This window comes from Euleptes europaea, chromosome 2 (assembly GCF_029931775.1).
Source record: "Euleptes europaea isolate rEulEur1 chromosome 2, rEulEur1.hap1, whole genome shotgun sequence".
Taxonomy (NCBI): domain Eukaryota; kingdom Metazoa; phylum Chordata; class Lepidosauria; order Squamata; family Sphaerodactylidae; genus Euleptes; species Euleptes europaea.
In genome coordinates this window covers 129,663,329-129,689,192 of record NC_079313.1, presented here as the reverse complement: position 1 = coordinate 129,689,192, position 25,864 = coordinate 129,663,329, and the positions used below count along the sequence as shown (strand labels likewise).

Below are 25,864 nucleotides of genomic sequence, written 5' to 3'. Positions count from 1 at the left end.
ATTCCCCACTCCTCCACATGAGCAGCAGATGCTAATCTGGTGAACTGGGTTGGTTTCCCCACTCCTCCACATGAAGCCAGCTGGGTGACCTTGGGCTAGTCACACTCTCTCAGCCCCACCTACCTGACAGGGTAAATATGCTGATGAACCAACAGTCTGAGCCGGTTTAAGTCTACTTCATATGCTTCTTTCCCCAGTAACTGCCTCCAACTCTTTAAGGATGCCTGCCCTACATTTTGAGAAGGACTAGTCAACTTATTCTGCAGTGGCCCAGAACCAATGTTGTGTGCTTCTCTCTGTGTTTCTATGACATTATTTTTGCCAGCTTCCTTCATTCATCTATTTAAATTGTGGCAATTCCCCCTTCCTTTTATCTCAGTGCTCCATCAGATTTCAGGTGTCAAGTAAAAGGAATGTGAGAACTAGGACTAATTAGCACTCATCTCCTGAAGATGAATAAATGTGTGTACATTTCCAAATATTGCTCCAAGTAGGGTTGCCAGGTCCCTCTTCGCCACCGGCAGGAGATCTTTGGTGCGGAGCCTGAGGAGGGGAGGGACTTCAATGCCATAGAGTTCAATTGCCAAAGCGGCCATTTTTCTCCAGGTGAACTGATCTCCATCGGCTGGAGATCAGTTGTATTAGCAGATCTCCTGCTACTACCTGGCAGTTGGCAACCCTAGCTCCAAGGTTAATCCCACTAAAGAGCATTCTGCCAGCATCTTAGACCTATGAGGAGGAAGGGCTGTAGCTCAGTGGTAGAGCAACTTCTTGGCATGCAGAAGGTCCCAGGTTCAATCCCTGGCATCACCATTTAAAGGAATTAGGCAGGTAGGTGATGTGAAAGACCTCTGCCTGAGACCTTGGAGAGCTGCTGTCGGTCTGAGTAGACAATACTGACTTTGATGGACCGAGGGTCTGATTCAGTATAAGGCAGCTTCATGTGTTCAAGAACACAATTATACGGCCAGTACCCCCTTCCCTTGTTACATTGTTGAGCAGCTTCTAGGTCAGAGACAAGGTTGCTGTCCAAACCCTGTGGGTGTCTGAAAGGTGACAGCTTGCAAAATCTCACAGGAAACACACAACCTCTTTCCAAGAAATATTTTCCCCTTCAAAAATTAGCTCTTCTGGGACTTCTTGCTTTTCTGTGTCCTGGTATAACCTTACAAAAGAATATGAGAGACTCACAGATTTGACAGATGACTCCAAGATGCTACCATCTCCAACCCAATATGTTGTTGATTTCAGTGGGTTGAAAACTGCGTTCTAGTGTGGCTTTTTTCTACACACCTTAAGACTGTTCAGAGGCTGTAGCTGGAGGGAGGATACACCATATAAATCTGCCTTACATCGAGTCGGACCACTGGCCCTTCTAGCTATGCACTGGTTATCAGACCGGCAGTAGCTCTCTGAGATCCCGGACAGAGAAAAACTCACAACCCCTATTGCCTGAGACCTTTACCTGGAGATACCAGGGACTGAACCTGGGACCTTCGACATGGAAAGCAGATGCTCTCCCATGGAGCTTTGGCTCCACATCGCATGGCACACCATCTCCCAATTGGCTATGCTCAGCACAGTGGGGAAATTACTGGTATCGTATCACTGTTTCTGGCGGCTACATAGACTTTTGGGCACCTTTAAGACTTGGCTGCTTTTCAAAACTTGCTCATAGACAGGAAGGGCTGTGGCTCAGAGCAGCACATCTGCTTTGCATGCAGAAGGCCCCAGTTTCAATCCCCAGCATCTCCAGTTACAAGAACCAGGCATTACGTGATGTGGAAGACCTTTGCCTGAGACCCTGGAGAGCCGCTGCCACTCAGTCAATACTGACTTCGATGGACCAATAGTCTGATTCAATATAAGGCAGTTTCATATGTATAAGGGAGGGGCTGCGGCTCAGTTTGTAGAGCATCTGCTTGGCATGCAGAAGGTCCCAGGTTCAATCCCTAGCCTCTTCAGTTAAAGGGATTAGGCAAGTAGGTGATGTGAAAGACCTCAGCCTGAGACCCTGGAGAGCCGCTGCTGGTCTTAGACAATACTGATTTTGATGGACTGAGGGTCTGATTCAGTATAAGGCAGCTTTATGTGTTCATGTGTTCAAGACCCATACCATAAATTTATTTATTTACTTTTTTATACGCCACCTTTCTCCCTAGTTATCTTCCTTTGTATAACAGCCACTGTGGTACAGCGGTTAAAGCGTTGGACTAAGATCTTGGAGTCCCTGCTTCAAATCCCCACATTGCCATGGAAGCTCACTGGGTGACCTTGCGCCTGTCACACACACTCAGCCTAACTTACATCACAGGGTTGTTGTGAGGATAAAAAGCAGAAAAACAATGCAAGCTGCTTTGAGTCCCCATTGGGGAGAAAGGCGGGGTAGAAAGGAAGGAAGTAATAAATAAGCTTCCACAGTAGAGTGGAGGTTCCTCCTTGGTAGGGTTGCCAGGTCCCTCTTTGCCATTAGTAGGAGATTTTGGGGGTGGAGCCTGAGGAGGGCGGGGTTTGGGGAAGGGAGGGACTTCAGTGCCATAGAGTCCAATGGCCAAAGCAGCCATTTTCTCCAGGGGAATTGATCTCTATCTGCCGGAGGTCAGTTGTAATAGCAGGAGATCTCCAGCTACTACCTGGAGGTTGGTAACCCTACTCCTTGGGCCTCCCAGACCCAAGGCTTTTGACTGGCTGCTGGAGATTTGATCATCTTTTCAGATTTCAAACAATGTTACTTGGGCCGCAGCCCCACCACAGCACAAGGATCTTCGCTGTGGCACTCAAAGTAAGCTGGGGCAGACATAAGTGGTTAGCTCTGGTTCCTGCAACAGCCATTTTGTGGCTGCACCTTCCCCCCACCCCGTGGCAGAAGTCCAAAGGTGCCCACAGGCTCAAAAAAGCTGGGGACCCCCTTCTCTTACCACTACAGAATGCTGCTATCAAATGCAATCTTTATCAGCCTTGTCCACGCCTGCTTTTCCTGTCTAGGCTAACACTTCACTAGCTGGACTATTCACACAATCCTGTGACAACTAGAACTTTTCATAGGGTTGCCAAGCTCCAGGTACTAGCAGGAGATCTCCTGCTGTTACAACTGATCTCCTGCCGATAGAGATCAGTTCACCTGGAGAAAATGGCCATTTTGGCAAATAGACTCTATAGCATTGAAGTCCCTCCCCACCCCAAACCTCACCCTTCTCAGACTCCACCCCAAAAACCTCCTGCCGGTGGCAAAGAGGGACCTGGCAACCCTAACTTTTCATCATCATATGCTGCTTTATACTGAGTTAGACCATTGCTCTCTCTAGACCAGTGTTGTCTACTCTGACCGGCAGTTGCTTTCCAGGATCTCAGGTGTTTACAATCACATGCTACCGAATCCTTTTACCTGGAGATGCTGGGGATTGAACCTGGGACCTTTGGCATGCAAAGCAGAGGCTCTGCCACTGAGCCACAGACTATCCGATGCTAACTTTGAGCCCACAGTGTACCCACCTGGGACACAGGCTGAACTCCGCCCGGACTAGCATGGGGCGCCTGACAACCTCTCAAAAAACGGTGAGTGCCCCCCAAAAAACCATCTGTGCCCTGTTCTGCACGCGGCACCCCACCATCGGCCTCTAGCGTTGCTGAAAAAGTCAGACTGGGCTCGGTAAAGATTCGCGGCTGCCGGGGGCTCAAGTGGTCAAGTAAACAAGCTCCAGACAAAATACCGGCTCTGCTGGGTGAAGAGGATCCTATATTCCCCCACCCCACCCCGTTATGCAAGGTGATGGGTTATTTGACAGCCACACAGGCTAATGCTAATTATGAGCGGTAATCGGTCCTCCCTTCCTCTCATTTCCCCCCTATTAACATAGGGAAACAAGAAGGAAACAAAAGGAGGTTTTTCTTGCAGTATAAAAAGAACGGTTGTTGGAAGAGCAATCCAGGGAGCACGGCTGGGTTCCTTCCTAGTTACCCAGGGCTCTGAATTCTAATGAGTAACTAAGGAGTACGTTCAAAGCCATGCAGTAAAAAAAAAAAAGGATTAGGAAGATTTACTAAAACATGTCACTCACAGCCTTGCTGGGTTTTAAAAAAACCCATCTTACAGGAAATGTGGCTGCCGCTAATCTTTACACGCTTTAAGGCAGAAGTGTCAAACATCAGGCCCATGGGCCAGATCTGGCCCCGAGAGCTCTTATCAGGCCAACGAACCAGCCGAGGCAGCCGCACACACCCTCCACTCTCGGTCTGGGCTGGTGAGGCATGGAGCGGCCCGACCAAGTGGCATTTATGTCATATCCGGCCCTCGTAACAATTGAGTTCCACAACCCTGCCTTAAGGTTTGTTCTCAGCCACGATCCATTACAAATTTAAGTATCAGTGGGCATAAGGATGTTTAGGGAGCAATCCTAAACAGGTCTACTTAAGTTCCATGTTAGTCAGTGGGGGCTTAAGCCCCAGGAAAGTACCCTTCAGATTGCAGCCTCTGTTCACTAGTGGATTGTAGGCAATGCCCACTTCTTAGCTTATGCCTTGGTCTATCTAGCTTAGGGCTGTTTAGCTTGGAAAGAAGGCAGTTATGGGGAGACATGAAAGAGGTCTATAAAATTATTCCTGGTATGGAGAGAGTGGACAGGGAGAAGCTTTTATCCCTCTCTCATAATACTAAGACATCATCTGCTGAAGCTGGAGGGTGAGAGATTCAAAACAGATAAAAGGGAGTCTTTCTTCACACAACAAATAATTAAATTGTGGAACTCCCTGCCCCAGGATGTGGTGATGGCTGCCCACTTGGAAGGCTTTAAGAGGAGTGGACATGTTCATGGAGGAGAGGGGTATTCATGGCTACAAGTTAAAATGGGTACTAGTCATGATGCATACCGATTCTCTCCAGGATCAGAGGAGCAGGCCTGTTATACTAGGTGCTTTGGAATACAGGCAGGATAATGCTGCTTCAGTCATCTTGCTTGTGGGCTTCATAGAAGCACCTGGTTGGCAGCTGTGTGAACAGACTGCTGGGCCTTGGTCTGACCCAGCATGGCTCTTAGCAATACTTTTTATGCTGCCTTTCCTTCACCGAGTTCACGTCTCTCCCCTCCCCTGGATTAGCCCTGTGAAGTAGGTCAATCTGAGAGACTAGCCCATCATCACCAATGTGCTTCATAGCTGTGTGGGGTCTTAAACCCTGACCTCTCAGTCCAACACTCTAACTACTACACCACACACACTACCTCTCCCTTTGGTCCTTCAGTCTTCATGTGATGCTTAACCATTCCTTCTTTCCTAGTGGTCATCCAACACGCTGGATGTAGTCTACATACTCACTTCCTTAAAACTGCAATGGGTTGACCCAAGCACTCCTGAATGGAGTCAGTTCTTAGAAGAAGCATATTCCTTCCCTTCCCACACCACCTCCCTGTGGTGGTGGACAATGCTGTCAAGTCACATGATTCATCGTCAGACTAGTATCTAGAAGAACCAGGTTCGAATCCCCACTCATGCCATGGAAGCTCTCTGGGTGACCTTAGGCCCGTCACACTCTCTCAGCCTAGCCTACCTCACAGGGTTGTTGTGAGGATATATGGAGGCGAGTAGTCCCCATTGGTGTAGTGGTTAAGAGTGGTGGTTTGGAGAGGAGGAGTCTGATCTGGAGAACCGGGTTTGATTCCCCGAGCGGCGAAGGATAATCTGGTGAACTGGATTTGTTTCCCCACTCCTACACATGAGGCCAGCTGGGTGACCTTGGGCTAGTCACAGCTCCCTCAACCCCACCTGTGTCACAGGGTGTCTTTTGGGGAGAGGGGAAGGTGATGGTAAGCCAGTTTGGTTCTTCCTTAAGTGGTAGAGAAAGTTGGCATATAAAAAACAGCTTTTCCTCTTCTTCTAAAAGTAAATTTCCAAGGCAAGAGAGGAACAGAGGTGGGATGCCATTGCCTGCCTCTGCGTAGCAACCCTGGACTTCCTAGATGGTCGCCCACTAAGTCCTCACTGGCGGCTGACCCTGCTTAGCTTCCGAGATCGGGGTAGCCTGGGCCATCCAGGTCCGGGCACCCCCCTGTACATGCCCCCAAAGCCACCGAGGGTCAGAAGACTCTGCAAAACATACCATCCTCTCTCATGCACATGGATAGGGAAGGGAGTAGTGATGGAAGCAACTTCAGCTGATTCCTTCTCGCTGGAGTCCATTAGGACTCCATTCACGTTGTTGGTCAGCAGGAGCTTTTCTTTTGTGGGGAAGAAGGGAAGATCTGTTTCTGTTAACTTGCTCCATCCAATCCTAGTGTTCTTTTTCTTTCTTATTTTTAAAGCACACTGTTTACACTTAGGCTTAACAAAAGAAAAGTCTGGACTTGTGTGAAAACATCTGGGAAAGGCACCAAAACCATAAGAAGTCGAGTCAGGATAAAGGTTTATAGTGATTCATGCAGCTCTCAGGCCCTCCGAGACGATTGCTCATCCTTGAGCCGTTACCGCCGCTACCTACTTAATGCAACCAACACATCTTCTTATTTTCCTTCCCCCAGCAACCGCTCGGAGAGTGAATAGCTGGACGTTTTATCACCAATGTTTGTTCCGAGCACAATGGAAACAAAAGTATACACAGCCTCGCTCAGAGTTCAATGATTTTTTTAAAAAAATCGTTGCGAGAAGATTCCGCTTCACTGCAGGCCGTTTATTTCGTTTGCTGATGACAAGGGTTTCTGTTGTGTCCTTCACTCCTACATGGGACCCACAACAAAAAAGGATGAACAAGAAAACAGTAACAATCCAGCAAGAACGATGCCGCAAGCATCAGACCACGTACTGTCAGAGAGCAAGTAAATTCCAAGTAATCCCCCAGTTTCAAATTCTAAAACTTATCCTCAAAAGCAGCTGCAACATTGGTAAGAAGAAGGCAGGAAGGGGTTGCAAAGTCATGCCTCCGCTGTTGAAAAGGTCCTCGCTTTTGTGGTGCTCGTGCAAAGGGCCGTTGAGTTGCAACAGACTCGTGGCAATCCTGTCGGGTTTTCAATGCAAGAGACATTCAGAGGTGGTTGGCCATTGCCTGCCTCTGAGAAGCAACCCTGGACTTCCTTGGCCGTCTCCCATCCAAGTACTAACCAGGGCCCACCCTGCTTAGCTTCCGAGATCTGATGAGGTCAGGCTAGCCACCATGCCCTAAAAAAACAAAAGAGGCAAGCAAAGAAGAACCTCTGATGATAACCTCAATGTCCAAGATGAGGCCTACGGGAGAACTATGACTAGCCCAAGGTCACCCAGCAGGCTTCATGTGAAGGAGCGGGGAAACCAACCGGGTTCATCAGATTAGAGTCTGCCGCTCATATGGAGGAGTGGGGAATCAAAGCTGGTTCTCCAGATTCTCGTTCTCCTTTCCTCTGTTTTATCCTCACAACAGCCCTGTGAAGTAGGTGAGGCTGAGAGCATGTGACTGGCCTGAGGTCACCCAACCAGGCTTCCATGGTAGAGTGGGGATTCGAACACCGCTACACAGACCTCTGGAACCTATAAATGCTCTGTGGAGAAAGACAAGTGGGTGGTCGTGCCTCTAGCCTGAGCAGCAGGCTCTATTGGTTTGTCTGTGACAACAGCCTTTGTAAGTGGCAGGTATGGCGGCAACACCTTCCATTCCTGAAATATGGATGGCAGCATGGCGAATCGGTCCTGCTTGCCAAGAGCAAAGGACAGGTTGAGCATCCCTTATCCGGACATCCGATATCCAGACTGACCCGAAAACCAGACTTTTTGAGCAGGCATGCAGGCTTTACTCACAGGCCCTCAACAGCACACCAATTTGCTTTCTGATGGTTCAACGTACACAAAATTATTAAAAATATTCATCGGTTCTTGTAGGTTATCCGGGCTGTGTGACCGTGGTCTTGGTATTTTCTTTCCTGATGTTTCGCCAGCAGCTGAGGCAGGCATCTTCGAGGAGTAACACTGTCCTTCAGTGTTACTCCTCTGAAGATGCCTGCCACAGCTGCTGGCGAAACGTCAGGAAAGAAAATACCAAGACCACGGTCACACAGCCCGGATAACCTACAAGAACCGATGAACTCTGACCGTGAAAGCCGTCGACAATATATTAAAAATATTGTTTAAAACTACATTCAGGCTATGTGTATGAAGTGTATTTAAAATATATTTACTTGGGTCCCATTCCCAAGATATTTCATTATATGTATGCAAATATTCCAAAATAGAGGAAAAATAAAAAATGAAGACCACTTCTGGTCCCAAAGAGTCTGGTAAGGGATACTCAACCTGTAATGGAGGGGGGGAAAGTATGCAGATACTGAAACCCATTATCAAATTGTTAAGTTCTAACGAACTTTAGACGACCCTCTTTTTTAAAAAAAGGAAATGTTTAGAAATTGCGGGTCCCCCCCCCTCTCCCCCAGAGAGAAGTCTGAACACATCATGGTAGAAATTTCTCACAGAGCCCTCCAGAGAAACAAGCTCCTTGCCCCTGCACATCAGAAGAAGAGTTGGTTTTTATATGCCGACTTTCTCTACCACTTAAGGAAGAATTAAATTGGCTTACAGTCACCTTCCCTTCCCCACAACAGACACCCTGTGAGGTAGGTGGGGCTGAGAGAGTGTGACTAGCCCAAGGTCACCCAGCTGGCTTTATGTGGAGGAGTGGGGAAACCAACCTGGTTCCCCAGGTCAGAGTCCACTGCTCCAAACCACCACTCTTAACCGCTACGCCACGCTGGCTCTCAACTGCAATGAATGCCACAACCACCCAGGTGGCTCCAACTGCCCTGTGGCTCCAGTCAATTGCACCAGGACGCAAGCTGGAGCCCCGGATATCAAAATAGGGAGAGCATTAGCTCTTACACACACAGAGACATATAATGACAGACTTTTTAAAAAAGTCTGCAAAACGTTTATTTAAATTTATACTCTACATGATCTCAAGGGCTCAGAGGATTTATTTTAACATTTTTTATCCAGTGCCTCCTGGAAGAAAGCTAGATCATAATTATCATTTACATTTCTAATTGAAGTGAGTAAGGGGGGGAAGCAATTTCACTTGACAGTGTTTTTTTAAAGGCACACTTCTTTATTGTGCTTCTACAAGGACTTGGTTATTTTGCTGCAAACGTTTCTCGCCTGAAGAATTTGGATAAATGGAACGGTGGATGCTGTGAGATTAAATATTGGGAGGAGTCCACGGTAAGTTCAGATCATTGATGGGAATGTGTTAAAATGCAGAGAGCTGCAGGAATTTTTTTAAATATTTTGTACCTCAGCACCAAACTAGATGTGCAGGTTATTAAAGAGATGGGGGTCTGGGGTCCCTGGACCCAACAAACGCTCCCTTCAGCAACACAGCATCTCTTTGGGGTTGTTTTCCTGGTTTTGGCGCTCCACGTGCTCCGAATATTCACACAGGGCAGGAAACAGGGGACATAACTCCCCCGCCCAAGCTGTTTCAGCATGGGAAAAATGGCTGGGGAGGGGAGGGGTAGGAAGGTCCCCCGCCACAGTGGCATTCGGAGCTCAAATGGACTCTCCTTTGCTTTTTGAGAGCCGTCCCCGGTGGCTGCAGGGAACCCCAACTCTTTAAAGACCCGCACTTCTAGTTTTGCCCCCCCCGTGTGAACAAAAGCACAATTTCCAGGGTGGGGCCAAGAATTTGACATCAGTAACGCGCGGGTGTTTCCTTCTTGCACCCAGAAGTCCACATTCGGTGTAACATGCTGCAAATCAGATCAACTGAAGAATGGTTTAGGGATTCTCTTTTCTCTCACCTCCAAATGAGAAGAAACAATTTATTTTTCAGCGTATCCTTAGGCCTGGAGGAGAAAAGTAAATCCTGCAGTCATGCGTTCAACCGACGGAAGACTACAAATCATACACGCTTCCCCCCGTTTCTTCCGCCTAAATGCAGAATTGCATTTGCAGAACCGTGGCCAGCTACCATTTTAGAGGTTTTTGCTTCCGGGCTTCTTCGGTTTTGATGTAATCATCATACAGTTCTTTCAGGTGCAAGAACAATTCCTCTAGATTTTCCCCCGTCAGAGCGGAGAGGGGGATGACCCTGTGTTCCACTCGCTCCTTAAGCAGAGCTAAATTGCTCTTCGACTGGGGAAGGTCGAGCTTATTTCCAATGATGGCGTGCGGCCTATTCGACAAGCCTTCTTCGTACTGTTCCAGTTCGTACTTTAAGTCTTGGAGCTGAGTCCATGGCTCAGACACAGAGAGATCCAGCACATACAGAAGAAAGAGACAGCGTTCGATGTGTCTCAGGAAGGCAAAGCCCAGGCCCCTGTTTTCATGGGCTCCTTTTATGATGCCGGGGATGTCAGCAACTGCAAAGACAGAACGCAGCAAGTGGTAGAGTTCTGGTAGTTTGAGAGGGGTCATGAGAACTTGTAAACTGGCAAGTATGAAACCACCGTACCTGCGGGACCGCCTCTCCTGGTCTGCCCCCTAAAGAGCCATACACTCTACTAATAGTAATCTCCTGGTGGTCCCCAGCCCGAAGAATGTGCGGCTATCCTCAACAAGGGCCAGGGCTTTTTCGGCCCCGGCCTGGTGGAAGTCTTCCTGGTGACATCAGGCCCCATGCGGGATCTTAAGGAGTTCCGGATGGCCTGTAAAAGGGAGCTGTTCCGCCAGGCCTATAATTGAGGACGGCCACAAGAGCGTCTATCATTACTGGCCTCCCCATCCCTCCCCCCCACTCTTAACATCTGTGGGGGGGTTGATCTGCTGATATTTTGTTATACAGTGGCACCTAGGTAAATTTAAGGCCACCTGTTTATGAGTGTATTACGAGGTTTCATTGATGTTCTATTAAGGCATTGATGTTTTAATGATACTTGATGATTTTATGTATTTTAATTATTGTTACCCGCCCTGACCCTGGCTTGCTGGGGATGAGGGCGGGCTATAAATTTGAATAAATAAATAAACAAAAAAAATAAATAAGTATTTGACAGGTTGGTACTTGATGCCTGGTTGCAGCTTAAAGCTGTACTTGTATTTTGATCAACTGCAGGAAGTTTTTCACTTTAATGGACTGCTCTGTGGTCTCAACAATTACATTTTTTTTTTGGCCCTGTTTGGTCTAGGGTGGTGGTCTGGAGCCTTAGGGGGCCACCTTTCAACCACAGGTATGCCCATTTGGATTCTCTGGTTGGTTGAAAGTTATGTAGAACCTTTACGCACTTGAGATTTAATTGCCCTTTTTCAATGGTTTTGCTGGGTTGTCTGCTAAGGATCCCTTTTTCAGACTGGCTAAAATGGATTCTGTCATGTTTTAATAAATGGTCCACATTTTCTCGAGCAACTTTACAGAAAAAGTTCAGTTCCTCTTAGAGGACTCTGGCCCTCAATGTACTTATTTCGTTGCACGGTTTTTAGAGGCTGCAGAGAAGAGTCGAAGGGAGGCGTTTTTAGATAGGGGTCTTGTTTAGGTTTTATGCTTCTATTGCTCAAGACCACGGTCTAAGAACAGGGGGGTCTTAATCCCCATGTGGCAGCAGGGGGACACTGAATAGTGAGTGTGGGACATCACAGTCAAGTGGCAAGAAGAGGAGGAACCACAGTGTCCGGACCTGCCAGTGCTAAAATATAATCCTCTCCACCACTGAGTAACTTCATCTCACTATCCTGTGGCTATTCTCAGAGTGCACGCAAAGAGACAGGAGGGGAACATCACACCCTTGATTGCTACACATATGCCTTGGCAGCAGATCCTGCCACAGAACAAAAAAGGTGGCTCTCTAGGGGCTTGAGAGCCACTTGAGGCTCCCAACCCACAGGCTCAAGACCACTGACTAGGGTATCAAAGACCAGAGTAACCATGTATTACAAGGGACATAGGAGATAGATCATGACGGGTAGCCATGTTAGTCTGTCAATAGTAGTAGAAAAAAAGAGCAAGAGTCCAGTATCACCTTAAAGACAAAAGCCATTTCTGGCAGGGTATGAGCTATCTGAAGAAGTGAGCTGAGGCTCACGAGAGCTCATACCCTGCCAGAAATTTTGTTACGTCTTTAAGGTGCTGCTGGACTCTTGCTCTTATCTACTGCTAAGGGACATAGGAGGCATCGCACCAGTTTTATAGAAATATCGCACCATTTGTTTATACCCTTTCGAGAAGGAATGCACTGCTGACAACTCAATCAAAACAAATATTCAGCAGCAATAGCGAAGTCTCACGAAACCATACCTGCGACTTGCTCATAATTTTCATAATGGACGATGCCCACGTGAGGATTTAAGGTTGTGAACGGGTACGCCGCCACTGCCGGTTTTGCGTTGGAGATGGCTCGTAACAGCGAAGACTTCCCTGCGTTAGGGAATCCCACCTGGAACGTTCAAAATCAAGAGCCCAATCTGGATTATCTGAAGGGCAACCGCCCCTGACAGCGCCACCCTGCTGTCGTCACAAATCACCGTAAACCATCAAACTGCACAGATTGGTTGTGAAAAAGAAAGCACCTGCATACTTTCATATAAAGAAGAGTTAGTTTTTATATGCCGACTTTCTCTACCACTTAAGGGAGACTCAAACCAGCTTACAATCACCTTCCCCTCCCCACAACAGACACCCTGTGAGGTAGGTGGGGCAGCGAGAGCTCTAAGACAGCTGTGACTAGCCCAAGGTCACCTAGCTGGCTCAAGTTTATTAATACGGTTGACTGACCAATCTCGTGCCAACACATCAAAATTTCCAGACACAATAGTTTTGCACCGCAGAATCACAGACTGTCCGTACATATAAAGGTGTAAGGTCAATAGCTGGCTTCACCCATCTGGCTTCATGTGTAGGAGTGGGGGAATCAACCTGGCTCACCAGACTAGCCTCCATGACTCGTGGAGGAGTGAGGAATCAAACCCGGTTCTCCAGACGTGAGTCCACCGCTCCAAACCACCACTCTTAACCACTACACCACGCTGGCTCCCTATGTAATCACAGGGGGTCTAGGATAAAAAACCCGCTTGGATGACCTGCATCAATGTTCATCAAGCCAACGTCTAGAAGACCAATTCCCCTTTGCCACAGCCCTACGCTTCAAGTCAATAATGGCTAGATGAGATTTTTAGGCTGTTAGGCATTATCAGCAACTTGAGCCAGCAAATCAATAGGTCTAATTAAGATGCCCCCAAACCAAGAATTAGAAGGAGGGAGCAAATTATCCCACATGCCACGTTTTAACACAATTCACATTGCCCAGAGAAGTTACGGAGATTCTTTCTTGACTTAAAAAGGAAGTTTTGGTTTCTTCGGACCTCCTGAAACAAAGAACGCTCACCATCCCCGCGTGGGCCATAGTCTTGAGTTCCAGATGCAGAACTCTTTCTTGACCTGGTTCTCCTTCAGTCGCTGTCACGGGCGCGCGATTGAAATTGTCCAGGAAGAAGCGATTGCCTTTCCCTCCGGCGCCCCCATAGGCTGCGACGTATTCTTCGCCGTGCTGGCTGAGATTGGCCACGACCTCGCCATCCTCCTTCACCACGGTACCCATGGGAACCTTGAAAGCATAAGAGAGGTCTAAGCAAAACAAAAGACCAACGTTTGGCAGTTCGCTGTTTGCCTGCATGCAAAGAGAAACCCCGCACACCACACTAGCAAGCTCAGCAAGCTCTCCCACAGGCCATGAAGTTAGGCACGAGCAAAAGGATTAGACTCAATACGTATACTGTGCAAGAAAAAGCAACAGCTGCTTACCTTAATGTAAGTGCAGCGACCCACAGAACCGTAACAGTTTTTGCTTCCCCCCTTTTCTCCACTGGCCCCTCTATAGATTGGGAGAACCGAAGACAAGGATTTGACTTGCTGGTCCACTGTAAAACAAGATCCAGCATTGTAAAAGAAACAGAGCAGCTCCCTGCCCTCCTCTAAGTGGCAGCCCTTCAAATACTTAAAGAGAGCAATCATGTCCCTCCCTCAACCTCCTCTTCTCCAGACTAAATATTTCCAAGTCTCTCAGCCTTTCCTCGTAGGGCTTGGTCTCCAGGCCCCTGATCATCCTTGTAGCTCTCCTCTGCACCCACTCCATTCTGTCCCCATCCTTCTTGAAGTGTGGCCTCTTTTTTTCTTGATTCTACCTGCACCGTGGTTCGCTCTGGTTTTCTCTCTCTAAGCTAACCTTCACCTTTCCCAGTTTAAGCCTTTCGTATTGCTCTTGCATCCTGCCACTCATTTTCGTATTTTCAGCACGCAAATATGATCTTGTTTATCCGCTTCAGATTCCCTTTGCCTGGGTATGTTTCCCACTGTAGCACAGTGGTTAGAATGTAAGAGACAAGCATGAAAGACTCAGCTTTAGCTCTCCATTCTGCCATTAAGTTGGATGACCCTGGGCCAGTCACTGTCTCTCAGCCTAGCGCCCCTCATGGTGGGGAGGACAGGTATACAAAGTAAAATGGAGAGGAAGCCAAGTCTACATTATTTACTCTCATTCCCTGGAGGTTTTTAAGAAGAGGTTAGACGGCCATCTGTCAGCAATGCTGAGTGTATGACCTTAAGCAGATGATGAGAGGGAGGGCACCTTGGCCATTTTCTGGGCATGGAGTAGGGGTCACTGGGTGTGGGGGGGAGGTAGTTGTGAATTTCCTGCATTGTGCAGGGGGTTGGACTAGATGACCCTTGTGGTCCCTTCCAACTCTATGATTCTACCCTTATATTGTTTTAGATTGTAATGGCCTATGGTCTTATACAATAAACTACTACTAGTAGTGCATTAAGAGCCCCGTGGGGCAGAGTGGTAAGCTGCCGTACTGCAGTCCAAGCTCTGCTCACGACCTGAGTTTGATCCCAACGGAAGTTGGTTTCAGGTAGCCGGCTCAAGGTTGACTCAGCCTCCCATCCTTCCGAGGTCGGTAAAATGAGTACCCAGCTTGCTGGGGATAAAGGGAAGATGACTGGGGAAGGCACTGGCAAACGACACTGTAAACAAAGCCTGTCTAGTAAACGTCGGGATGTGATGTCATCCAATGGGTCAGGAATGACCCGGTGCTTGCACAGGGGACCTTTATCTTTAGTAGTACATTATTTACCCTGATCTTTTTGTTATGTTGGTTTGGGATTGCTTACTAAGTTAGACTCAAACTTCTTCCTCTGGTTCATCTCTGAACTTTTGTCCTCATTGCTTCTTTTTACGAAATCATTGCCAATTGGTGTTCAGTGAAGCTATTAGCTTCCAGTGAAGTCATTTATCTTCCATTGTTTAAACATGTCTCAGAACTCATCTATTCAAACTACCCAGTGGCCATGTTGTTATGGCTTTATTCCTGATATTCTCCTTTTCTTCCTCCAGGTTTTTTAATTATTTTGTTTTCATTATCTGCATTAGATCCCATTAGGAGCCCTTTTCTTACATGTTCTGTATCATGTCCAGTTATCGGGGTGCTTAACAAATATTACCACTATTATTAGAGACAGATAGCACCGCTAAGCTCCTTAAGACAGCGTTTCAGAACAAAATGGAACTGAGATTACAACACGGATAAGTATATAAGGAGCTTAAGAAACTTTCTGGAATGCAAATTAAAATGTACGAATGACAAACGTTGCCAGAAAAATAACCACCACTAAACATTTTGTAGCACTTTGTGAACAGTTCAGCGATCAACTTTTAAAAGAACGGCTCGTCTCTGCTTGCAGGAAAGGATGCCTCAACTATAATAATTTTGCTTTTCGTTTGTGGAGAAACTGCCTTTTTCAAAAGGTGCAATTTCAACATAATTGTTGAGCAGAAACTATAGAGGCATATTTGAGTTCAAGTGTTTGAGTTATGCAATTATCTTCCAACAGCGAGTTAAGTAACACGAGAAGCCGAGCTGATCAAATGAAGAGTCACTGAGCAAACTCCAGAGCACTTTAAAGCCAATGTCGGCACCATTAACTTAATTTAGGCATGGCCATGGGCACAGAAGTTTGGAGATGCCCCAGAAAGCCCGCTAACAATGCAAGCAAGCCTTTGAACATGTGGAAGTAAGCCCCACTGAACACAAGGAAAACTACGCCGACTAAGAACCAACCTAGAAGAGTTGGTTTTTATACCCCGCTTTTCTCTTCTGTAAGGAGTCTCAAAGCGGCTTACAATCTCCTTCCCTGCCTCTCCCCACAACGGACACAACAGACACTTTGTGGGAGTCCTCACAGCAGACTCCTTCCCTTCCTCTCCCCACAACAGTCACAATCTCCTTCCCTTCCTCTCCCCAAAACAGACAACTTTTATACCCTGCTTTTCTCTACTGTCAGAAGAATCAAAGCGGCTTACAATCTCCTTCCCTGCCTCTCCCCACAACAGACTCCTTCCCTTCCTTTCCCCACAATCTTTTATGCCGTTTTTCTCTTCCTTAAGGAGTCTCAAAGCAGCTTACAATCACCTTTCCCCTCCCCACAACAGACACCCTGTGAGGCAGGTGGGGCTGAAAGAGCTCTGGGAGAACTGTGACTGGCCAAAGGTCACCCAGCAGGCTTCATGTGGAGGGGGAAATTGAACCCAGTTCTCCAGATTAGAGTCTGCCGCTCCCAACCACTGCACCATGCTAGATATGACAGTGTCCCTGAGTCCACCACGGAGATGCCTTCGCCAATTTAGGGGTGAAATTCCCTCGGTTTACAAAAGCTGCAGGGGCCCAATCCTGATTGGGACCGTGGAGGGAGGGACACCTCTTCCCTCAACCATCCACATGCTGTTTTTAAGAGCTCCAACAGTGGAGATTTGGACTCTTGAAAACAGCGTGTGAGGGTGTGACAGCCGTAGTCCTGATAAGGACTCGGGCTACACAGCTTTTGTAAACAGAGGGGCTTTCATCTGTAAAATGGCAGAGGCCACCCTGTGGCGGACTCCAGGACGCTGTCATGCCTAGCTTGGCTCTAAAACTAAGCATGCATAGGACAGAGCTCCATATACCCACCACAGGCCATGCACACATCAGGGCAGAATTCTGAGGATAACACAGTCCTTATGTATGCACATTTAACTGGGACTTACTTCTGAGTAAACATGCAGCGAATTGCACTGCTACTCAGTGTTTTTTTTTTAATCTCACTCATCAGATCAAAGGAAGTCGGTACATTTAGACACTGGCCTAATAAATGGAACCTGTAAGCTTTCGTTCCACGGATCTCAGCGGAGGTTTGGTTCCCTTCACATATTATGAATTCCCTAAACAGAGGATACGTCCATGCAAAAATTATATGACGAGTCTGTGCAGACTGTATCAAACACCTCTGTGTGGAAAAAATCAATTGCAATAGCTTGTGCCCATGCCGGCCCATGTTTATTCTGATCACCCCACTACAATAAGACCACTTCATCATCTTCTTCTTCTCAGTTGTCTTCTGGCGACATCCTGGCTTGTGAAACTCAGCTGTTAAACTAACAAGCACGTTTCAAGGCTGTTTTGAAGTACTTTCTACACTGGCTCTCAAGAAACTATTCTATCCTGTTTAGGCTCTTATGCCGCTCTCGTTGCCACAACACTGAAGTGCATCCTGGAAATATAAGGAAAGATGAGATAATGCCAGCCTTCAAGAGGAAAAAAAAATATCATTGACTTTCATGAATAAAAACGAGGTCTCACCAAGTAGTCCATGTGACCCAAGATGTTATTGAACTTGGTTATGCCTTCTTAGCAGTAAAACATCCCCCAGTCAGCTGAGTAAAAAGGCATGTTCGTATCTGTGTGCGTGTGTGTTAAGTGCCGTCAAGTCGCTCCCGACTCATGGTGACCCTATGAATGAAAGTCCTCCAAAATGTCCTATCCTTGACAGCCTTGCTCAGGTCTTGAAAACTGAGGGCTGTGGCTTCCTTTATTGAGTAAGTCCATCTCTTGTTGGGTCTTCCTCTTTTTTCTCCAGAGAAACCGATCGTTGTCTTTTCCAGTGACTCCTGTCTTCTCATAATGTGACCAAAATACGATAGCCTCAGTTTAGTCATTTTAGCTTCTAGGGTCAGTTCAGACTTGATTTTATCTAGAACCCACTGATATGTTTTTTTGGCAGTCCAGGGTATCTGTAACACTCTCCTTCAACACCCCATTTCAAAGGAATCTACTTTCTTCCTATCAGCTTTCTTCAATGTCCAGTTTTCACATCCATACATAGTAATAGGGAATACGATGGCATAATTTAACTTAATCTTGGTGGCCATGACACATCCTTACACTTCAGAATCTTTTCTAGCTCCTTCATGGCTGTCCTTTCCCAGTCTCAATCTCCTTCTGATTTCTTGGCTGCAGTCTCCCTTTTGGTTGATGATGGAGCCAAGGAATAGAAAATCTTGAACAATTTCAATTTCCTCATGTTCATATCTGCAGCTTTCAAATCTGTCGCTCCATCCCTCAGCTTGGAAATAATTAACAGCTCATCACAGATAACAGACACTGTTTAACCAAGTGGCATTTGTTACCTTCATTCAGGAACAGCAGTTACCTATAAAGCCCTACATGGCCAGGAATGATGGTACAGTGAAGGGCTACCTACTACCACACAAAGATGCCTGTTAGTTAAGAGCGTCTGATGCCCTATTGTGCGTACTCTCACTTTTGGAAGTAATGTGGACAATTATGAGGGACAGGTCCTTTTCTACTGTGGCACCTTGATAGTGAAGCTGCCTCCCTACACTTGGAGGTAAGCCTACCAACCATCAAACCCCAGGTGAAAGCCTTGTTCTCCACGATCTTTTGTTGATTTTTTTTGTTCTGCTGTTATTGAGCTTATTAATAGGCCAATACAGAATGCTGCCAGTTTCAAGTATCATTCTTAACTGTTCATTTCGCTACTCTATTAGTTGTATTGTTTATCATGGGACTTTGATAATTTTTTTTACTGTTTCAATTGTTATTCTTTGGAATTGTTCTTAATGGGAAGCCACCTCCAGAGCAATGCTAGGAATGAACGGTCAAGAAATAAATACAGTAGATAAAACTAAATGCATTTCAGATATCCAATATCAGTCTTTATTAATGTGCCCAAGCCACACAGACGCAGAAACAACATTGTTGACTGAATTAATTACTTATATGTGAGAAAGTACCTGTAAGAGCTTCTCTCAGCTACAGTTTCCCTTCTCTTAGCAGACTTTTCTCGGGAGATAACTACTCAAGTAGCCACATTTTGCCTCCAGTCTTATGGGATTCATAAACGGCTGATTGAAAACCTTTACCCATAGAAGATCTTTCCTCCTCTTCTTCAAATCATCCTTCCCAGAACCATCAACCTTTTATTATTTTAACCTAACTTTGATTTTTATTCAGAGCTGATATTGTATCGAAATAAAATTTGATTGATTGAAGAGCTTCTCTCGTTTATCAGCCACCCCCCAGCTCAACTTTGAGAAAAAGCAAGCAATGAGTTCAGACAACTTCACAAGAACAGTTGCTTTCAAAACTGAGAGGATTGGCACAAAAGATGTTATCCTCTTACCTTTCAAGATAATGTGCCCCCCGTCTCCTCCATTTCCACCGTCAGGACCTCCGTACATTTTCCTAGGTTCACTGTGAAAACAGCTAATACCATCACCTCCTTTTCCTCCCGTCATCTGAACCTTTCGGTGGTCTACAAAGTATTGGGACTGACGTAGAGAAAGACAGGCAGAGAAGCCAATCAACATATTGCTCGAACAACGATTCAGAGATCTTCAATTGTAAACGTATTTCAAAAGGTTCAGGTTCTTCTTGGCACAGCACCGCTGTTTTCAATGGGGCTATTTCCCCTTTTTTGCTTTTAAGAGGGTTTTTTTAGCCTTGCAGCGGCTGGGAAACCTCTTTGGAGGCGTGGCGGCGCTGACGCCTCGGCCACGCTGTCCCCGGCCACTGCAAGGCTCAGGAATGAGCTGTTTGTCAGCTGATCCTAGAGGTAAGAATTACAAAGTGCAAGGTCTGCTTCACTCAGCAACTGCGTTTGCTGTGGCTGGATGTCCTGCAATGAACACAAAATATGAAGGGCAGATAGACACTTTTATACTGTTGGAGCTTTTGGGCAGCTGACCTCTGATGGCGTAGAGCAGGAGTCCCCAGTGTGGTGCCCACGGGCGCCATGGTGCCCATAGACACCTTTTCTGGCACTCGCCAAGTGTTTTTAGGAACTGGGTGGGGCCAGGTAGGGCTTTTGCCCAGCAAGGCTTCTGTGCAGATTTTTTGAAATGTTTTTTTGATAGTAGCTGCCACCACAGCACAAAGGACCTGCATGGTGGGACTGAAGTTAAGCTGTGGCAATCGTTTTGTGGCTGGCTCCGCCTCCTGTGGCAGCCATTTTGTGGCGGCCATTTCATTGCTGCGCCCACCATGCCGTGTCAGACTTCTGAATGTGCCCACAGGCGCAAAAATGTTGGGGACCCCTGGGGTAGGGGCATCACCTGCCCATCACTCTTTAACCACTTCTGGAAGAGAGCATTGGTGTCACCTCTGCAGACAGTTACAAAGTAAAGCAGACCTTATACAATATGAAATCGGTCTGTCCGTTCTCTGAAAGCAACAGCTGTGTGACACTTGTGACGTATTGCCGTGTGGTGTGAAGCAGGCCTGAGGCTGACCTGAGACAAGGAGGAGAGGGTTCTTGCATTCATAACAATTACTTATCATGATGGGTAGCCGTATTAGTCTGTCAAGATGGCCCAGGCTAGCCTGATCTCGTCAGATCTCAGAAGCTAAGCAGGGTCAGCCCTGGTTAGTATTTGGATGGGAGACCACCAAGGAAGACCAGAGTTGCTGTGCAGAGGAAGGCACTGGCAAACCACCTCTGATAGTCTCTTGCCATGAAAACCCCAAAAAGGGGTCGCCATAAGTCGGCTGCGACTTGACGGCACTTTACACACACACAGCAGTAGAAAAGGGCAAGAGTCCAGTAGCACCTAAAAGACTAACCTACAGCTCACGAAAGCTCATACCCTGCCAGAAATTACTTATCATGTTGGATGTGGAATCCACACCTCCCTGAAGCCCTACATCAGCTACCAAAAATATAAGAATCCTTTGTATCTGATCAGCCGAGTAAATGCCAGCGAATCTGAGGCAAATGTAGCCCAGAAGGTTAACAGAGTTTGACTTAATTTGCCTTTAATGACACACACACAAACAATTTGCCATTTTGGATCAAGCACAAGGGCACACATCTTTGAAGGCTGGGGCCGACAGTCACAAGGCAATTATCAGAGAGTATTGACCTAGCTGATTTCTACTCAACAGCTACAGTAACTGAACTCACTATCAGTTTTCTGAATGGTATCTTTTAGAGATTATAAACAGAATCCAAAAGCAAATAATGTAGGCCGTGCGGCCTTATGTTTCATTTTTTTCCAGTTTGCAAGCTTTTAAAAATTTATTTTAAAATACTGACTGGCAAACCATGTCCTGAGGAAACTTGACGGTTCCTTGGAAGCTTATCATGGGGTTCTTTAATTAGAAGACTACCAATGGCAAATAAGGTTCCTTGACCAGCACTATGCTCCCCAGCAATGCGCTGATACAGAAGAGCATAGATTATGTGTAAGATGCTATGACGAACAAAGGGTCTCCAGATCAGAGTCCACCGCTCCAAACCACCGCTCTTAACCACTACGCCACGCTGGCACCACGCAGATGGAAAACCACCAAGGAATTCTGAGGTTGCTATGCAGAGGCAAGCAATGGCAAACCCCCTCTCTGAATGTCTCTTGTCTTGAAAACCCCACAGGGTCGCTATGAGTTGGCTGCAACTTGAGGGCACTCTCCACCATCCACCAATATATCAGAGCCATAAAAAGAAGACAAGTGTATACAGGAAATGGCTGCAAGAACACTGAAACAGAGTTTTCTATATCAAGCCAGCCCTTGGACAAAAGAGAAACCAGCATTTTAATTAAAAACCGATCTAATATTTTGTTTTTCCCTGGATGAGGGACAGAACAAAAGTTCACTAATGATCCCAACAGGCTACGGCCCAGTATTCATAATGGGAGACTGTAGCTAATTAGTTCTTGATTTCTCTTTGAGCTCTTCTGCTTGAAGTGATATAGCAAAATAATTGCTGTCTTCTCCGATCTTCATTTTTTTCCTCATTCTTAAATCAATAGAGGATGGTAGTCTTGCAATAACACCCAAGAACACTTGTTTTTTTAAAAAAGCTCAGACAGCTGGAAGGGGATTGTTTATCATACGATCAGTCAGGAGAACACGGCTAAGAAAGGTCCACTTTTTGGACGCTGAAAGTAATGCAGGCTTAGAGGATACAAACAAAATGTAGATGACCAGCTGTGCATGTAAGTGCTGACAGTATTTAAAGCATCACCTTTTCCCAACTTACGTAGCATCACCAAGTGGTTAAAACAAGCAACTGCTGCTTTAAATTACTTAGGAACTGCAGAAGAATGCCTGGCCTTTTCTAGGTTCATTGTTGCCAAAAGGATTCACAAAGCCAATAACTTGCAGTCTTTCACACACAAAAGAACTAACTTCGATAGTATTTCTCTCTCCCAGTCAGGTGGGATTCATTGGACCGTATTTTTTTTACTGCAAAGTGATTCCTGTCATCTCATCTTTAATATACAGAGGAAGCTGCTTTGTACTGAATCAGACCATCCGTCCATTAAGGTCAGCATTGTCTACTCAGGCTGGCAGCGGCTCTCCAGCAGCTCTCACCTACCTACCGCCTGGTCCTTTTAAACTAGAGATGCTGGGGATTGAACCTGGGACCTTCTCATTGAGCCACAGGCTCTTCTGTACTGAGCTATTCTGAATCACTAAGCACTTTGTTCAGATCGAAGGCCAATCAGTACCGGATAAAATAAACTTTCCAGCCATGGGATGGGCTATGATCTGAGTGCAGGTTCATTCATTCAGCAGGATACACAGGGCCGTAGCTATCTGACTAGAAAGCACTTAGAAAAGGACCATGGCATGGTATACAGTGCATGCTTCTCGTGCATAAAGTTCCAATTCCCTCAATGGTATCTCCACTTAGAAGAAGAAGAAGGAGAGTTGGTTTTTATATGCGGACTTTCTCTGCCACTTAAGGGAGAATCAAACCGATTTACAATCACCTTCCTCACCCCACAACAGACACCCTGTGAGGTAGGTGGGGCTGAGAGAGTGTGACTAGCCCAAGGTCACCCAACTGGCTTCATGTTTAGGAGTGGGGAAACAAATCCAGTTCACCAGATTAGCCTCCGCCGCTCATGTGGAGGAGTGGGGAATCAAATCCGGTTCTCCAGATCAGATTCCACCGCTCCAAACCACCACTCTTAACCACTACACCATGCTGGCTCTAAAAGGATTTCAGTTAGCAAGTACTGAGAAAGATCATGAAGGAAGAATAAAGCCTTGATCTGACACAAGCTGGGCATTGGCTGCGGATTCCTTCAACGTGAGAAACTGATATGAGCCGCCAACTCTTAAAATTTCCTACAGTTTTGCTTACTATTAGCACCTACAAGACAGAACCAAGAAAGAGCATTAACAAGAATGGCAAAGATACGCAACACTGATTATTAATCACTGATGATTACAGTGGAGCAATAATTATTAGGAAACCTATTCATTAATTCTTGGTGACCTGGGTAAACCAAGCACATATTCAAGCGGGTGAAAACTCAATCTACAGGCTTGATAATTCTGCAAAAGCCAACCAATTTAAAAGGGCCTTTTTATTTTTATTATTTAAATGGAAAAGACAGGGTGATGCAGTGAACACAATTATGGGCTTGGGATGGGGAGAATTAGGTTCAAATCCCTGCTGAGACTCGCAGCTCGCTGAATGTGTTTGGGCATCAGTCACATTCTCCCAATGTAATGCATCTCACAGGATTGCTGTGAGAATAAGATGGGAGAAAATCTACATGTGTTACCCTGACTTTCTAGGAAGGAGGGTGGGATACAAACACAGTAAACCAATAAAATGTATAGTCAAATCCTATTATGTTTATTCAGAAGATTCGAGTCCTGTAGCACCTTAGATACCAACAAGATAGAAGACGGAACAGGAACAAAATAGAAGAACAAGGTGGGAGATAGAAGAAAAGTTCGTTTTTATATGCCGACTTTCTCTACCACTTAAGGAAGAATCAAACCGGCTTACAATCACCTTCCCTTATCCTCCCCACAACAGACTCCCTGTGAGGTAGGTGGGGCTGAGAGAGCTCTAAGAGAGTTGTGACTAGCCCAAGGTCACCCAGCTGGCTTCATGTGTTGGGAGTGGGGAAACAAATCCAGTTCACCAGATTAGTGTCTGCCGCTCATGTGGAGGAGTGGGGGATCAAACCCGGTTCTCCAGATGAGAGTTCACCGCTCCAAACCACCACTCTTAACCACTACACCACGCTGAGAGTCAAAGCTCTCTTTGTCAGTTACTTTGACTCTCGAATGTTTATACCTTGAAAATCTTGTTGGTCTCTACAGTGGTACTGGACTTGATTCTAGCTCTTCTACTGCAGATCAACATGGCTACCCTCTGAAACTATTCAGAAGCTCTTCTCATGGAGTTCAATGGGACTTAGAAATAAGTTTGCATAGTATTGTCAAAGGCTTTCACGGTCAGAGTTCATTGGTTCTTGTAGGTTATCCGGGCTGTGTGACCATAGTCTTGGTATTTTCTTTCCTGCTGTTTCGCCAGCAGCTGTGGCAGGCATCTTCAGAGGAGTAACATTGAAGGACAGCTTATTCATTTAAGAATGAATAAGGCTTGTCTTCCTGTCCTGAAAACCTCCAGACTAACAAAGACTACAGTCCACAATAGCCATGCGGATTAGCCTTGGATTCCACATGTTAACAGATCACTTCAGAATACAATGGTTCCACATTAACATACCACACCCTCATTAGTACACTATCTTGATACTTACAGGACAATGATTAGCACATTACCTTTGATACTTTTTGAAGGACAATGACTCAGCTCAACCGCAACCCCTTTCTGACTCTATATTACTCTTCCTACACACTTGACGCTGAGAGACATTGTCCTTCAGTGTTACTCCTCTGAAAATGCCTGCCACAGCTGCTGGCGAAAAGTCAGGAAAGAAAATACCAAAACCACGGTCACACAGCCCGGATAACCTACAAGAACCAAAGTTTGCATAGGTTTGTATTACTAAACTTACATACAGGATTAACTTCCAGCAGCCGATTTATGTAACTCAGGGAGGTCCGCATCTTGAAAACACTTGTAAGCAGCACAAAGAAAATCTTGATTTTTTTAAAAAAACAGCTTGACTGATATCTATTTTTAAATCTATGGGTTTGATACAATGCCTATTTCCTGCCAAAGGACTGGGGTAATTCTCGCCAATTCTCCCTTCCCGCTGCAAACTCCCACATCAGACCCAACACTGTTCCTGGGGAAATGCCCTGAACTCACAGGGAGGCATTTTAGTGGGATGCGACAAGAGGAGGAGGTATGAAACGTCCATCCTGTGAGCACAGCTCCCTCCTCAAGGATTCTGGATACAGCCCATTTATGCTTATGCAACCCTCACATGAAAAGAAAAAATCCAGAGCTCTTACCAAATGCTTAACCACAATTTTAACTATCCCCTCCCCCACACCATATTTTCTTTAAATATACAAAGATCTTGTAGACATTTTGTTACAGGAAATCTGAAGCAGGTAACTCCAACAGACAGTTAATGAAAGAAGAACTATTGTATCACAGTGGCTCACATTCTACATATGATTTGTCACTAATCTGAGCATTTGATTCAGAAATTACCTGCTTCTTTTCTGAAAGGTTTCTTTTGTGTCCGGACCGTCGAGATTTGGAACACTTTGCACAAGTTGTGCTAAGATCCCGGTGCCAGTTCTTAGCTTGTTTTTGCAATAAGCAACCAAGTATGTATGAACATGTGGGTCTGCATCTCCTTTCCAACCAGGCCCCAAGGATTTTTACTTGCAGCATGTTTGCCTGGAACAAAAAACAGACAAACAAATAAAA

The 25,864-nt window shown here is 46.0% G+C and overlaps 1 protein-coding gene across 1 annotated transcript; it reads right to left on the bottom strand.

Annotated features, from left to right (window-relative positions):
• Positions 1-9,909: 9,909 nt before the first annotated feature.
• MTG2 (mitochondrial ribosome associated GTPase 2) lies at positions 9,910-25,828 on the bottom strand. Its single transcript, XM_056845000.1, has 6 exons — positions 25,643-25,828; positions 19,388-19,535; positions 13,676-13,791; positions 13,260-13,478; positions 12,173-12,311; positions 9,910-10,304 (listed from the first exon to the last, which is right to left on the bottom strand). Exons 1-6 carry the CDS (start codon positions 25,826-25,828, stop codon positions 9,910-9,912), a joined length of 1,203 nt encoding a protein of 400 aa, XP_056700978.1.
• Positions 25,829-25,864: the final 36 nt, after the last annotated feature.